The sequence below is a fragment of the Falco cherrug genome, chromosome 5 (genome assembly GCF_023634085.1).
Source record: "Falco cherrug isolate bFalChe1 chromosome 5, bFalChe1.pri, whole genome shotgun sequence".
NCBI lineage: Eukaryota > Metazoa > Chordata > Aves > Falconiformes > Falconidae > Falco > Falco cherrug.
The window spans coordinates 44,687,469-44,703,781 of record NC_073701.1 but is presented as its reverse complement, the minus strand read 5'-3'; the positions used below and the strand labels follow the sequence as shown (position 1 = coordinate 44,703,781).

The following is a 16,313-nucleotide window of genomic DNA, read 5'->3' as shown; positions in this document are numbered from 1 at the left end:
GAGCCACTAGAAGTATGGATGTACCAACTCCATTCTGGCTCCTGGGCTCAGCTGCAGCCCAGCTGAGTTAGCACATACTGGAGGTATCTACCAGGAAGACAAAGGCGAAGGAGGCAGAGAAAAGGAAGGAAGTCCCAGACCGAAATACTTCATTTTCCCTTATTTTTCTTCCTGAACATCCCAAAACAGAAAGCAGACAGATTTTTTGCAGAAGTGACCAGGATTTATTAAAGACAGGATATTGATATGAAACATTCATGACCCTCAGCTTAGTCGTATTTCTCTTGGATGGGGTAATGAAGTAAATTTATTACATATCAGTGCCAAGAAGCTCATAATAAAAATACAGATTATAGTTTTCAGATTCATCAACTCAAACCAGATATTTTTGAAAAAACACTCCAGCAGGAAGAATGTAAGTCCCAAGATACTTGGGCTACCAAAGCAGCATATGAAATACATATTTTATCCAACAATAGGATACAATGTAAATTATTTGATTTAAAAACCCTGACACAAAGGCAAGTCTGTGAAGACCTAAGAAAGAGACCTCTCATCATGTTATCCCAGGTGTGGGACGTGCAGAGGAAGAAAGATATCTATGTTTGACATAAACAAAGCAAGCAGAAATTTTATTGCATTGTGAGTTGTTGATTTTACGAGACTTGAAATAAAATAATAAAGCACAGATAAAGCAAGATAGAGAAATACAGCAACTTCTTGGGAAGCCAGACTTCGGCAAAGGTTCAGACAGACCACAGGCACAGCAAACCTTCACATCAATTCTACCCTGATCATTTGGTCCCCTTTTCCATTTCTGACCTTCATTTCTTTCTTTACTGGGACATACCCAGTGGAGAATCAGCCAAGGAGGACCCATGAATATTTCATTCTTCTTCTGCCACACTCCTGCAAAAAGGAAAGATCTGTCTTCAAAACATCTGCATGGTCTGCACGGCTTTGGGAAGACCTAACACATCAGCATGCTGTGAAAGAAGGAACTTGCATGTCCCTAGGTACAACTGAAGGCATCGTCACTACCGAAAGTTTCCATAAATCAGAGTGTAATGACCAATTCTTTAACAACTCATCTCTCCTCATTTCCAAACATACTACCAAAGGGGAAAAACTTCCTTTGATTTTAGTGCCAAGGATTTCCAGGGTTTCCAATTCCTCACTTTTCCCAGCCCATAGTCAGGAAAAACAAAGAAAAAAAAATCCCCCCAAAATCCCCAAAGCCCCAAAGCAAAGAAAAACAAAATAAAACAAACAAGTAAGCACCATAGTGTTTCTAATTGCCTTCCAAAATACAAAAAAAAAAAAAACAAACCAACAGAAAAGCATTTAATATTGCTTTAGTTTGGGGAAATTACTAATCATGAGAACTCTAGTGTATGTCTGTGTTTAATAGAGAATGTAATGGAAAAAAAATAATAGAGCATTAGTGACCATCCAAGAAAGATTTCATGAAAAACAGGGTGGAAGGGAGTTTGTTTGGATAGAATGTTTCCCCAGAAGCATCTCTATTCCAAACATTACAGCACAGGTCAAATGGAGGGGAGCCAGAAAGTGAAACACTTTAAAAATAGCCCTTAGAAAGGAAAGTGAAAGTGGCCAATCAAGTTCCACCTTTCATGACCATGAAATGCAAATTCTGTGATGAAAACCAAATTTGGGTTCTGGTACCATTACTGAGTGTCAGTAAACACTGCAACCTATGCATGGAAAGTTCAACAGAAAATTATAGGTCCAGCTTCTAAAATCCTTCCAGCCTTAGCAATTCAAGCTGGTACTACTGCTTGTAAGTAAGCTTACATTAAAATATTTCAGTTTGGAACTTACAGTTTAAAATACTGTGAACTGTCTCCGTCCTTTGTTGTAGCCCTTCCAAGCCACCTCCCTGCAGATACAGAAGTTCAGCAAAGCTCTCCTATGAGACCGGCTGCCACTGTGAGCAGAAAGACTGCATGGGGCAACTGCCTTGGTAATATTTTATGGCCCTAAGATTAGTCTTGCCAGCCTGTTTCACACTTTGCAATACTCACTTTACTTCTAGATGTTCCTTCCAAATGAAGGAAAGGAACCTTTTTAGTGTTTGTTAAGGCTCAGACTTTGCATCCTGATGCTCATGGAGGTTAATTTCTCCTTTATAGCATTTCTCTGAGCCTCAAGGCTGAAGATGCTGAGGGAAGAGAGAAGGATGGTGATGAGCATTACAACAATGGAAAGCAGTCACATCGTTGCTAGTAGATTCTCACAGACAATCCTCACAGTCCCCCTCAAAGCCTCTCAAATTGTCAAGATTGCAAAATGCCTGTAAGGCAATTTTTCTCTCTTCTCCACCTGCTCTTTCAGAAAGAGATGTGCACCATTAAACAAGGAATCAGAGGGTTAAGCATTAAATTACCTGAAAGACAGAGTACTTGAGGCCCAAACAAGCTAAATGTCTTAGTCAAAGGAAAGGCAATTCCAAACTTTTTGCCAAGTGTCATTGAGAAAGAAGTGATCTTACCTGAGGATGAAATGACCAGCAGCTTGCAGCACTGAAGCAAAAAGTACAAGCTTTGGGAGAAAAATCTGACGCATTCTCAGAGGTTGTTGACAAGAGCTTTGAAAAGCTAATCTCTCCTGAGGCTCATGAGGCTAAAGGGAAAACCTCTGAGAAGGCAGGGGAGGTGGCATCTATCTACTCTGACATGTCATCTTGTGGGAACAGCCATAGCCTGATAAGAGTAGCAAAGGAGAAAAACTGAGAAAAGACAAGTTCTGTATTTTGGAATTGACCCAGAGTGGGAGATCTGCTGCAGTGCTGCAAGCTGAGTACTTCAGACCTCAGCAGCAAGCACACTCTGCATTTCTTAAGAGGAACAGGCAAACATAAAAAATGCTCCAGGACAAAGATGCTGATGAAAGGTATTGTACTATGTGCTTAAAAAGAGAAAACTGCTCCAAACAGCTAAGGGCTCCACAGAGGTCTGAACAAATGAAAACTGGGAAGTGCAAACTTGCAAAATGTCAGACTGGATTTTCATGTGATCTTCACACACCTTCCTGAAGGCTGAGGCTCCCTCTAAGCTATGCATGGGGCAAGTGAGACTTATGAGAGCATGATTCACAATAGCTAGCAGACTGAACAAGAAACAAAGAAATGAGAAATGCCAGGCCATACTCCCCTCAATAACGTGAGAGTCTAACACAGGGCCACAAGGAGGTACGTCTCCATTCATGGTTCTCAGCCGAGAATCCTCTTCCAGAGCTGGATTAATCCATCATTTCAAAAGCAAGTGTCACAGTCCTCGCAATGAGATCTGAGGACTAGTGCTGCCACTGAGCCACTTTGTCCAACATCCCTAGGCACCCACAATTCATTTCTTAGGAGGTTTGAATCCACACGTCTTGGTTCCCAGAAGACTGCTCTAACCTCTTTGTCCTTCTTAGTGAAATTGTTCTTCCAGCTGCCCTCAGGCAGTAAAAGCATGTAGGGCTTTCTAGCCTCCTGCTTTGGTGCTCACAACCAGCGGTTGCTCAAGGGTCTGCAAAGGACTGGTGAAACACTTCGCCTGAGCTGCAGAAGGAGATGAGTCTTGAGCAGGGTGCAGCAGAACTTCCTGTCCCAGCGCAGCCAGCGGAAGCCAGGGAGGAAATGGGAAAATTGAGTTAACTGAGGAAGCAGTCCTGGCCAGGAATGTCTTTGGTTTCTAAACTGCCTGATTTGAAAAGAAAAGGAAAGAAAGAAGAAAAAAAAGAGAAGAAAAAAAAGGGGGGGGAGAGGCGGGGGGGGGGGCTGTGTTAGAAGAAGCTCAGTCGACCAATTAGTCAGTCATTTTCAGATCTAATATTTCCATAAGTGCTTGGCAGTGTTTTCTACGTAAGGGATGTCTACTACTGAGGAAAGATTTCTTAGATGGCAGAGAATTCCCCTTGATGACAAACTCTCCTCAGACATATTCCAGTCTGGGCAATTTCCCTTTGGAAGCCCTCACAACTTGTTAATTTGTTCAAGCATTCTGAGTCTTCTTAAAAGAAAAGCCAGTTGGCTATCAGTTGCATTTCCAAACCAAATACACTGCAAAAGACAGCGCTGAAGTGTAGGAAAATTGCTAAATTTAAGACACCAGGAGCATACTATGTACCTGACCTAAATACATCTTCACAGAAAACATTTACACAAGTCCTTGATGTGTCCCAAACAGGTCTACAAACAAGGTGTGTTTAAGAACAATTTTGTCTGTTACTGAAATTCAGCCTCATCTGAATTATAACTTGGCAGCTGAAAGCTGGCAGTTCTTACACAGGAAAGTATATAGCTGTAAGTAAAGAGAAATACTGCGGTATTTTATATTCTGATAACCTAAACTCCCCCTGAAGTTTTAAAATATAAATAATTTGAGATTTGGCCATGGTTTTGAATTTAGACATCTTTTCTTACAGAAAATGTTGTGGGCTTTTAGTCAGCCCCGTGAGCTCAGTAGAGATTTACAAGATAAGGAGTTCATGATCTGTCTCTGCAAGCAGGCAGCAGTATATTCCACTTATTAAAGTTATTAAAGCATATATGAATATCACAGCAGTTATGTGATCATCTGTTCTGCTGCTTGAAGGACTACATTCTTTGAGATCACCTTCTGTACTTTGCGAGTTAATCAAATTGGCCTTGCAGGTTTGCTGAAAATCTGGAAGGCTTTGCCAAGAAACTAGAAGCTGTTCTCCCCAGTCCACGTCTTCCCTCTGATTCTTCATCACAGCCAGCCAGCTGCCATACAAGTCAAGTGATGCACATATGAACACAATGCGCCTGAGTCCGAACTGGAGATCAGGGCACATCCAAACTCTGATTATTAATCCCAGATCAGACCATACCCCCACAAAGGGATGTACAGGCCAGCCAGCACACAAGTAGGATTATGAAGCCTATGACACAAAGGCAAATTTTAATTATGGCACATAAGCATCTCTATTGTGCAACAAAGTCTAAAAATATCTACTCATTTATTCCCAAACTTCACAAAGTGGTTACAATGCCAGTAACAGAGGATCTGTAATCACAGCGTTTGGTGGCTTTGTCTTATTTTTTCTTTATTGGTTATGCTGGCAAATCACGTATGAGAACCGATGATGAATATTCCTCACACTGGAGAATGCTCTAATGCTTTCTTATAAAGAGATCTAAATTATGCAGTTTCTCTTTCTTTTTTTTTCCCCTGTTGTTGAAGTTTTTTTAGCTTTGAAATGGGAAGTGAAGTGCTCAGCAGCAGCAAAGTGCTACTTTAATATCACCCATGCAACAATTACCTCTGCAATAACCTTCATTATATTAAATTACATGCTATCCTTCCCCAGCTCAGTGTGAAGATTAGCTGGAGAATAAAACAAGGAAAAAACCCAACCCACTGAGAAGCCATTGTGCAATACTATGCCTGCACAACAAAGGTGAATACAGTTCCTGCAGGGAAACTAAGTATCACTTAAGAACTACCTGCCCTTGTTTGAAGTCTTAAATAAAGCCTAAGGGAAGACCCTCACCTATTCCAATGTTCATTTCACTGTAATGATGCAGTGCTATTGCTGAACATGCATACATATAACTATGTAATTCAAGAGTGTTGCAATACGCAGTAACAAGGGGTTAAATAGTGAAGACAAATTTTGCTTTCAGCATTTTCTTAATTTTTAATAATTTTCTTAGTAACCCAAATATTCTCATGAGGTCTCTTTCAGCACAGAGCAGAGGTTTGTATATTCCATTGCTTTCTCTGAATAACCAGAACTAGTTTCTTTCTTTCTATTCCATTCTAAATGTGTCTGTACATGCCAGCTTTTTTTAAAAAAACATATTTACCTATTGACAATCTGAGGTTTTAAAGTGAAATTTATTCTGAAAAGTGGCTTATCAAAATGACATTAAAATCATGCACCTTTTATGTCTCAGTGACTTCCAGATAAAATTAGCTCCATTTACGAAGTATAAGCTTGGGGAAATTTTTTGGTGGTGGCTTCTCCTAACTCTTGGCCTTATTTACTGCCCAGGAGCTGAAAACTCAGCTGTACTCTTTTTGATTCGGTCATTAATACTGGTAGTAACAACTATGCAGGACAAGACGTGCATTCAAGAGAACAGGGCAGTGTAAGTAAAGGCAGGATGTAGTAACTCAGAAAAGTTAATTACCTGACACTGAACAGAAAACTGTTCATAGCTATGTGAAAAAATCAGGATTCTGAAAGAAAGAAACAAAAGAGGAACTACCGAGTTTCAAGACCTTGTAGGCAAGGCACATTCCTTGTTGATGGGTAACTTTGTAGCAAGGACATGAGCGCCCACAGCACCACCAGAAGTAGAGGGAGACTGTCAACATGCTCTGATGGAGCTCAGTAGAAGGATGAGGAATTCTGCTCCAGGATCTGCGGCCCCAGAGCACAGCTTGAATACTGAATGACACATCTCCTCCATGTCCTCGGACAGAGAAGGTCGGGTGGAGGCTCACACCTTAGGGCTCTCCAGCGGGGACCCTGTCCGTGGAACCATCCTGCCCCACGCCAGGCTGTGTGCTGCTGGAGCCCTGGGCTTGGATCATCTATACGGTTATAACTTGGTGAAGTCCCGGCTAAGTTGGACCGGTAATGATGATCATGTGTATAACCAATAAGTTCACTGGAAAGAATGTGGAAGTGCTTATGCTCTTTGACATATATTTATGCTGTGAAGCAAGCACCAGCTGCTCAAGTCTCAATAGACAGAGGGTATTGCCAACTCTGTCCCAGTCTGGATCTCTGAAAGTGGTCATAGCTTTCTCTCTTCAGCCTTTAGAGATCTTGCTGGAAATTGGGGGAACTGGTTGAGAAAGAAAAGGATACCACAAGCAACAAGACAATGATCGATGTCCCTGAACTCATGCTCCTGGAATTAAAATGTTGCTATTGCTAACACCTTTGGCAGCAATGAGATCCACCACAGGAAGCCTCACTGATGTTTAACAGCTCTCTGTCAGCTTCTTGTGAATTGCCCCTTCTACTCTGCAAGTTCACAAATTTATTTTTACCTCCTGAAAGTGAAGAGCTAAAAGAGATACTCCATTCTGAAAGCATAATTTTGGAAGTTTGAGAACTTCTACGTCTCCAGAGAAAAAATGAATAAGCATTTACTTGAATTTCTTGTCAAGCATCACCGAGATAATGTCCATTGGGGTCTGCACTGTGGATTTTTGGTAAGAGTGAGAATACGGTATCATATTTATGGTCCAGAGTTCCAAAGCATTCATAGGACCTGATGTCTTCTAATTACCATGTCTCAAAGTATATATCAACTATATTCCCAAAAATATTCTGGAAACATCAACGATCAAATCCTCTGCTGGGGGGCTGGTGGGTTAAGAAGGACATCCTGCTGTGGGAGTTTTAACTCATCTGTCAACTGGGAGGACATGAACCAGCACGAAATCTTTTGTGTATATCTGCTGTTAAAATAAGGAATGGGTGCACTGAAGCCAGCGCTCAGCCGCTCCTCACATGGCACGTGCTCCTGCCTCCAACGATCTTGGTGGGCCTTTGTCCTCCCTGCTGTTTATTGATGTCTTTCCTGTGCTCAGGAGGCCAAAACTAGCCACAGTATCTAGATGTGCCCTGTTAACTGTGGAGGGAGATAATCAGCTCCCTCAATCTACTGGCTCTGCTCCTCTTAAAAAGAGTCCAGGATGGTGTCGGCCCCCTTTGCTGTCGGGGCACAGCACCAGCTCATGTTTGGTTGCTGTCTATCACATTCCTACGTTCCCTTCCAGCACAGCTGTTCCCCACAATCAGCCCCCAGCCTGTATTGCTTCTTTCCCAGCTGCAAGACTTCACATTCATCCCTAATGAATTTCCTAAGGTTGCTGTTGACCCATGTCTCTAGTCTGTCCAGGTCCCTCTGAATGGCAACCTTGTGCTTTAGCATACTGACTGGTTCCCCCAGTTTGATGTCATCTGTCAACCTGGTGAACGTGCACTTGGTCTCCTCCCCCAGGTCACTGATGTTAAACAGGGCATGTCCCAGTACAGACCCTGTGCTCCTCCACTTGTCACGGGCCTCCAAGTTGAGTATGAACCATTAACCACTGAAAGAGTCTATCCCACCCTCAAACCACCACAGAACAACAAGAGATTGCATCACTTGTGCAAAAATGACTGTTTTCACAACAGTAATATCCCAAACTGCTTTGTGGGCTACAGTAAGTTTCAAGACATCATTTTAAAAGTATGTTCTTAGCTTATTTGAAACTGAGTCTGTGAACACTAAAAAGCCACCATCTGTGCAGAGAACATACAATCTTCTTGAAAAGATTATTTGTCCTCATACTTCCCATTTGGTAATAATTTTTTATATTTAGTACCGATCACCATGTCAGCAACACTCACTGAAAACAAAGAAACAGAAAGACAGATGCAAGCCACCCTTGAGCACAGGTGCTTACCATACATACCTTAACAGGCTGCTTATAAGTAAAAAAGGAATAAGGAAAAAATCAGCTTTTTTCTTCACTCTACAATTTGCTAAACTCGTAGACACAGGATGTTCTAGAGGCTGAAGTAAAATTGGGCTCAAAACAGATTAGACAAATTCAGAGGATAAACAGTCTCCAGTGACTACAAACCACAGTGATCCAAATGCAGCCTTTGGACATGCTGAGAACCTATACATCTCCACCAGTATCTCCTACCAGCCTCTTTCAGACAAGCAACACTGCGCTAGGTAGCCTCTTTTTCCAAGCCAATCCACAGCTTCTGTCAGACTTCCCTATCAAAGAGAAATACTTAAAATAAGCGCCTCCCATAAAAAAAAAAAAAGCAGCCAAATTTCCCATCAACTGCCCCAGAATTTCCCCTTAAGCTCTAGCAGAAAGATCCCACCATATTGTCTCAGTTGACACAGTGCTCCAGGCCAGTGCTAAATACCCCTACTAAGCTATCAGCTGATATTAGGCACTGTGACACAATAAACTAATCAATCCAGAGATGCAAGCTGGATCATCTGAATTCCCAGACTAATAATAAGAATGCTTGCAGAACTTCTAGAAATGGGTTGTCTCTATTAACAGGTTAAGTCAGCATCTTCTAACAGACAGTATCCAGTCCTCAAAAAAAAAAACAAAACTCCAGGCTAACCTGGAGAGAAAATGTGTCATTTGCTTCAGATAGTCTTCTTCCCACTCTTTCTCCAGTTCTTTCTTATGCCGCCTACAAAACTTCAGCAATATTCAGAACATGGAGGTTCTGAGTTCAGTGCATACCATCTTGCTGACAAATGTCACTTCATAATTCACTGTGGACCACAGTGGTTGGCTGGTTTGTTTGCTAAGTAATTGCAGTGGTGTAAATAAAGCCTGGGATTCCTGAGAGGTCCAGCAGATTAAGATCTCCGTTGGCTGGCCTGAAAGATAAGTAATTTCTTTTTCCATAATAGAAGAAGGAATTGTTTCCTGCTAATTAGGTAAGAGGCAATGAAATGTGTGATGTGCTAATTGGGCAGCTTGGAATGCATAGAGAAGGTGGGGAAGATGATGTGATACAGGATGATGAGAGTATTTGGGTATGATATTATGAGATAAAAAGGTTGGATAAGATATTTGTAAGGTCATTGTGACACTGATTATATTCAAAATTCCAAAGCAAGGTAAATGTAATAAAAGCAGGGTTCATATAATAAAAATTAAACCTGATCATCTGATTTATATGGTTTATAAAAGGCCATGTATGTGGAGTTTCCTCTTTAGCTCAAAACCCCAGGATGACCAAAACATAAGTGATCTCAAAGTGCTGGTGGAGTTACACATTTTGAGAGTACCTCTTCGATTTTAGTTAATAAAGAAAGTTTCTGGTTACACAAACTAGTAACTTCTCTTTAAATATCAAATGATTTATTCTGTGCCATAACAATTTATGTCAAGTATGACTAAGAGCAGGAACCATCTGCAAAATGAAGGTGACACTTTGCATTTGCATAATAGTCCTTGCTCAGTCCCTAAGTCCATAATAAAATGCATATAACAAAAATAACAATAAAACCACACCACTTAAAGCAATGTTTCCAGTCAAAAAATAAATCTCACAACAAGTATGAACTTCCCAACAACGTATTACTTCCTATCATCTTCCCAGCCCTACGCAGAACGACTGTGTTCTGAACACAAGTTTCTGGGAATTATAATTGGCTGATTTCTGAAATGCATTACAAATGCCATTTTTATTTTTAGGCCAATTATTTGAATAAACAACTTTTCTCATAGTTGGAGTTTCTATAGGCGAGTCAGATCACAGCAGCTAATCTGCTTGGAAATTCATGCCTGAGATTTCTAGAGAAGACCAGTGGAGTTCGGTGGGAGCTGAACCCCAATGCACTAACACACTTTTGGAAGCCTCAGACTTGGTTCACAGCAGTCTTATTTCTGATTCATGGGACTGTGGACACAATTCAACACAATGTCAAACACTGTCACTACCAGTGTCTTCAGTGGATCTCAAGTGGCGACGGAACTATGACCCAGCCACAGGAGTCTCAGTGTTCTTTCTGCTGTCATAAGAAGATAATTTCACTAAATTATATGGGTTTCTTAATTACCCCACACATTATTAATTCATAGCTGACTCATCTTCAAGGCCTTACACACACCCAGGATCACAAGAAAAAAACAACACATTGTATTTGTTGTACCTTCTGTCTGAGGATCAGAGGGCACCTGTTCCACACAGCCATGCCTTTGTGAATTAGCCAAATGTTTTCTCCTTATTATAAATGAACATGTTGAACGGCAGTACTTTCACTCCTTGCCCATCCTTGCCTTGCATCTATTTTTCCAGAAAATTCTGACTGAGTTCAACAGAAGTTATAAGGTTCACAGAAGAATTACTGTGCAAAATATGTGAGCTATAATGTGGGAGGGCAAGCTAACAGCAGCTTGTAACTCCTCACTTTCCCCACTGACCCCAATGTGAAAATTACATTGACGAGATCCTTATCTTCTACGTTTCCTTCTTAGGTCTTAATCACAGGACCCTTTTCTATCTCTTAAGGGGAGTTATGTGGTTCCTCAGCTCCATTCCTGTATGGTTACACTACACCAATGATGAGAACTTTCCTGGGGCAGTTGCTATGAGTTCCTCCCAGATTTTTCAGTCTTCAAATTTTGACTGTGGGTAGATCACCTTGTCTTTCTAAATGATTGTATCCACATCTGCCCTCTTCAATGTTATCTGCATACCTAATCCCAGACTTCAAGCTGAACTTCAAGGGCCAGTGCTGGAGTGATTTTCCAATGGTACAGCTAGGCTCCCACATCTTCTTGACTGTTCTCTGACAGAGGGACCTGGGGGCAGGTTACCACCACCAGAACGGTCTCTCTGGTGAAACCTCAGGAGCAGTGTGGTCTACAGGCTGGACAATTGTGTGTCTTAGCAGAAGTAGCTATTAGCCACAATCTTCCCGGAGGCAGGCTACTTTTCACCCTGTCTCACGATGGATGAGTGCTACAGCAACAGATAGTAGCAGGCTGAGTGAGGGCATGTGTGATCTAGACACTGAACATCCCTGGTCTTGTCTAACCTTTTGCATTATCACAAGCCATTTTATTTCAGATTGTTGCCCCTGCACTAGGTTCAACTGTGTCTGAATATAGGACAAATTTATGTTTGGCTACAGTGCATCTTCCAGAAAATCTGTTAGTCTTTACTAAAAAGAAACATTTAATTTGTCAACCAGCAATTTCCTCCAAAGGTTAGCCACCTCTCTTATTAAAAGTATGAACCCTGCATCTAATTTGAAATTTTCTGGCCTCAGCTTCCAGCCACTGGTTCCTGTTATGCCTTCTACTCCTCTGAAAGTGACCTTTTAGTAACCCCCTAGTTTAGCATCAAGCATTTTTTAATCCATGAAAGAACTTACAAATTACAAATGACCAATGCTCTAGTTTCATTTTAACAAAAGAACTCAAACTGTTAAGTTTAACTCTCTCCTTAAGTAATTGAAGGTCATATAAAAAAAAAAATCTTGTTTTCCCTCATTTCTTCATTCTCTTAATTAGAGCCAAATGTTAGAAATATCCTTAGAAAGACAGAAATAGGCAATACATCCCTGCTTGGCCTAGTTACACAGCATGACTCAACAGTGGCCACAGAATTGCAACACATTAAAAAAAAAAAAGAAAAAGAAAAAGCACTACTTATGCAGGCAATGAGCCAAACTTACTCCCTGAAAATCTAGTATAGTATTGAACATGTATAAAAGATTAACTAGCACAGGAGTTAAAAAGTTAAACTACAACAAGAAAAAAAACCAACTCCAACTGAAATAGCAGAACAGTACACAAAATTGCAAACTCCAGATTTCATTTCTGTTTAGCTTACAGTATGAAAAAACTTAATCACATTTGAAAAGCCATAATATTGCAGTGTTACGTGGCCTTCTTCCTTATAATGCCTAAAGAGCTCATATATTACTACTGCTAACCTGCTTGATCCAAAGTTCAAGAATAATTTTTTGCACTGATTTTATGCCCCGTTCTTGTAACTAGAATTAAAAAATCCAGTTTGAAAAGTTCTACTAATTATTTCTTAAATTAAATTAAAAAACATTTTTCCATCTTAAAAGTAGCCAGCTTAAAACTGCACGTGTTTTACAGCCTCTTGAGATTTGAACAGCTAGCTAGCAAATTCACTGGCTGAGAAAGTAATGCAACAGTGTATTAACTGCTGCTTTTATCCTCAGCCCTTTAATGGCAACATGATAGCTCAACCTGATAGCTTTCTACCATGTGATGACTGCTTGCAGCAGATGTTGTTTATCTGGACTTCAGTAATGCCTCTGATGCTGTCTCCCATAACATCCTAGTAGACAAGAGATGTGGTTCAGTCTAGTTAAGTGGACAGTGAGGCAGACTGACAACAGAACAAACTGTTGGGCCTCAAGGGCTGCAGTTAGTGGCACAACATCCAGCAACAGGATGACAAAGGGGACAAATTCAAATACAGAAAATTCAACTTAAACACCAGAAAATCTTTTACTGAGGGAGTGATCAAACACTGGACCAGGTTACCCAGGGAGGTTGTGGAGTCCCCATCCTTGGAGATGCTCAAAATCTGATGGGTCACAACCTGCCCTGGCTGACATTGCTCTCAGCAGAAAGTTGGACTGGATGATGCCCAAGTGTCTCTGCCATTCTCAACCATTCTGTAATGCTGTGACCATGCATATGGAAGTAGAAATTCTTTTCATTAAGGATATCATTTTGGCAATCCTGAGAAGTCACTTGCCGCTCATTGGAAACTAATGTTTTGAAATTTCCATGTTCTGTAGAAGTTCGTTCTCTTGGCCTCTTTGATAAACATTTCTTTTTCCGTGCCTCACTCACTCTGTTAAAAGAAATTAAATCCTTCCACTCTGAAAGAGCCTCATGTATATCGGGGGTGAAAAAGCAGGAAGAGGAAGATAAAACAGGACAAATGGTCAAATATCACTTCTTATGCTAGCAGAAAATACAACAGGCTTGTATTTAAAGAAGTCAGGAAAGGGACTCTTGGAGATGGCTTTGTCAACACCCGTAATAAGTGGCACTATCCATATGCCTGAAGTTAGGTTTGTGATTAAGGACTCCTTTGAACAAGAGCCAGAATATCAAACAAGGAAGCCCCCTGAATTCTGCTCAGCTTACGGACAAAGTTTAGAGCAATAAAATCAGCCAAACAAGCCAGACTAACTCAAATGCAGCCATATCCCTTGCTGGCTTTTCACTAATTGTCCCTACTAATGAGGATATGCCCATCAGCCCTTGAAATTACATCTAATTTACTTACAGAGTTTCTATGCCACAGATAGCAATTCATAATCAGTTTGGTCTACATTCATAAAGCTGCTAAGAAATTATTTCCATTTCAAACTCCTAAACACAAGTCATTAGAAAAAGGCACTAAGGTTCCTGGACATGTCCAGATAGAGCCAAAATGGCAAAATAGCTTTGCTACCAGGGAACTGAGGTCACTCTCAAACACACACATACATGCCTTACAATGCAAATCAACCTGAGATATCCACGGATGTGCACCGTAGTCATATGACGGATAGAACAGGTCATACATGTACGACATGTAAGCACACCGTAGTGCAAGTACAATAAGAACTTTCATTCATTACAGGGACATTTTAGCAGAAACAGGGCACCAGGGGATCACAGATGTAAGTTACTCTAATCTCCATTGTACTTTAACATAAAATCAGCCCTTAAGGTCAAGAGGACTGCAGGAAGAAGGATGGCACAGCTCTAACCAGTTTCACCATTGCTCACTAATAAATCAGCTTGGCAACTTGTCCTCATTTTAATTTAGATATTCTGGAGGGAAAATAAAATGATAATTTGGGGATAGAAATTTCAAAATAGGTAGTTGTGTTGCTAGGGTGTCCCACTCTGGCTGCAGTTTGGTTTGGAGAGTTGGATGGTTTGGGTTTATTGGGTTGTTTTGGGTGTGCATGTTGCTTTTCTTGTAACTGAGGGACGTACCTGAGAGCTGTGTGTTTTTATGCTGCACAGAAAATACCACTTCCTATGGGGCTGATGAACAAACATGCCTCAATCACACTCAGAGAGCTCTTTTTTATTATTATCTTGAATAAAAGAAATATGGGAGGAATCAGTTTCTCCCTTGCTTGTTTTCTCTCCTTCACATAAAAAAATAAGACAGCCCCAAGATTGATTTTACTGTTAACACACAAAGTCAAAAGCATAGCTCAAGTCCTTTATCAAATGCAGTGAATTTTCTAAAGAAAGGACTGATCAGCCTTCCCCACCTTCCACAGGCATCAAAGGGTCCCAAGGGGCCTCCAGTTCCCCTTAAACTCTGGTAAAAGCAAACTCCAGTTCAGAGAGGAAAAAGAGATATTCCGTATTTTGGCCTTGACACACAGATTCTATTAAAAGAAGTAAACAAACCTCAGGAAGAAAGGAATAACAGGAATTGGGGGGATGCTCTGAACACTCAAGCCACCTGCTCTAGTCTTTCTAACCTCAATGACTGCACTTAGTTTCAAGGATATTTTTCCTAATGCTGTCTTCAGAAAGCTCTGATATACTACAGATAAAAAGTACTTTAAGTCACCTTAAAAGCCTAACAGTACAATAAAAGTAAAAAGCAAAGCAGCAACTATGGCTGATAGTCCCTTGTTTCTGCAAGCCCCTCTGCTATTTGTATCACTCCACCAAGCAAAGCTCACACCAAATGGATGTTCTGGCAGAGATGCCAGATACACATGCCACCTATAGTCAAAAGCAGGTCACCATCACATCACTCTTAGTAATGAGAAGAAGCAAGCTACAGTAGCAGTTCTTCAGCATCTTTTCCTCTCTACTCTCCTGGGACACGTTCCTTATGCCCTCTCCTGCCTTCCCCAGCCAGCTGGAGGACTGCTGACCCCAGGAGAAATAAGGAAGAGAGAGATGGGGAACTGCAGGATGTGTCCTATGAGGAAGAGGCTGCTCTCACAAGGAAAACCACAGGGAGGGCAGCTAACTGTGACTAGGCAGGGGCGGCAGGAGGTAGGCACCCAGAACTGACCACAGCTAGAGACGGGTAGGCTGTCAGCCTCCATGATGAAAGACTGATGCTGCATTGGCCACTGGCTACCACGTGCTGCTGCTTCTCCTGCTCTGCCCTCTTTCATCTTCCCCAAACAACTGAAGATCTGTACCAGGCACTTCTTCCCAGGTACTCCCTTTGCTCTACTCCCTGAAGGACACCATGGTGCAATGCATCCTGCCTTCCCCCCCAGTATATTCCACATTCCCCATCAGACAGAGGTGTTTCCTGGCTTGGCAAGCCACCGTGCTGCATCACTGGGAAAGGGGAACAGCAAAACACTATATGGTGTGAAAAGCTGTTTGGATGGGAGGGTAGGCAGCTGGTATGCAAGAGTAGGAAGATTCAGAGTGAAAAGTTGCAGAGCAAAGCCAAGCCCAGATGAGACACTGAGTGGTAGGCACAGTTAACAGCAGGAGAGAAAAAAAGTAAAGACAAAGATCTTCCTTCAAAAGAGCTGGAAAGGATTATGTAGGATTGTGACCACATCTTTCCTCAACTATCCAGGCCCACCTTCCAGCTAAGCAAAAAACCAGGAAAGCTTATTTTTCATTATGCACAAGGAAGCTATGGGAAACTTCTTTTCAGAGAAGTGGCTATTCTTCATTCAGAGGACAAGAAACAGATTTTTCTTTTGCAGGTTGCTTCAAGCACTGAGATAATCCAGATGCTGGCTTCTTCCTGAAGCCTGGGAAGAGCCCTAAGCATGTACAAAGTATTCCTGA

The 16,313-nt window shown here is 41.3% G+C and overlaps 1 protein-coding gene across 5 annotated transcripts in view; it reads right to left on the bottom strand.

Annotated features, from left to right (window-relative positions):
• The window catches only part of CRADD (CASP2 and RIPK1 domain containing adaptor with death domain), an 89,964-nt gene that overhangs the window by 22,234 nt on the left and 51,417 nt on the right, over window positions 1-16,313 (bottom strand). For 2 of the 5 annotated variants that reach the window (XR_008732380.1, XM_055711302.1), the window contains exon 3: window positions 823-909. The exons of 1 other annotated variant lie outside the window; for it this stretch is intronic. Coding sequence is in view for 3 of the 4 variants with exons in the window: in XM_055711302.1 (XP_055567277.1) it covers window positions 823-909 (87 nt within the window). In the remaining variant the exon portion in view is untranslated. The remainder of the gene's footprint in view (window positions 1-822; window positions 910-16,313) is intronic. 2 more of the 5 variants (XM_055711305.1, XM_055711304.1) reach the window with 1 other exon arrangement.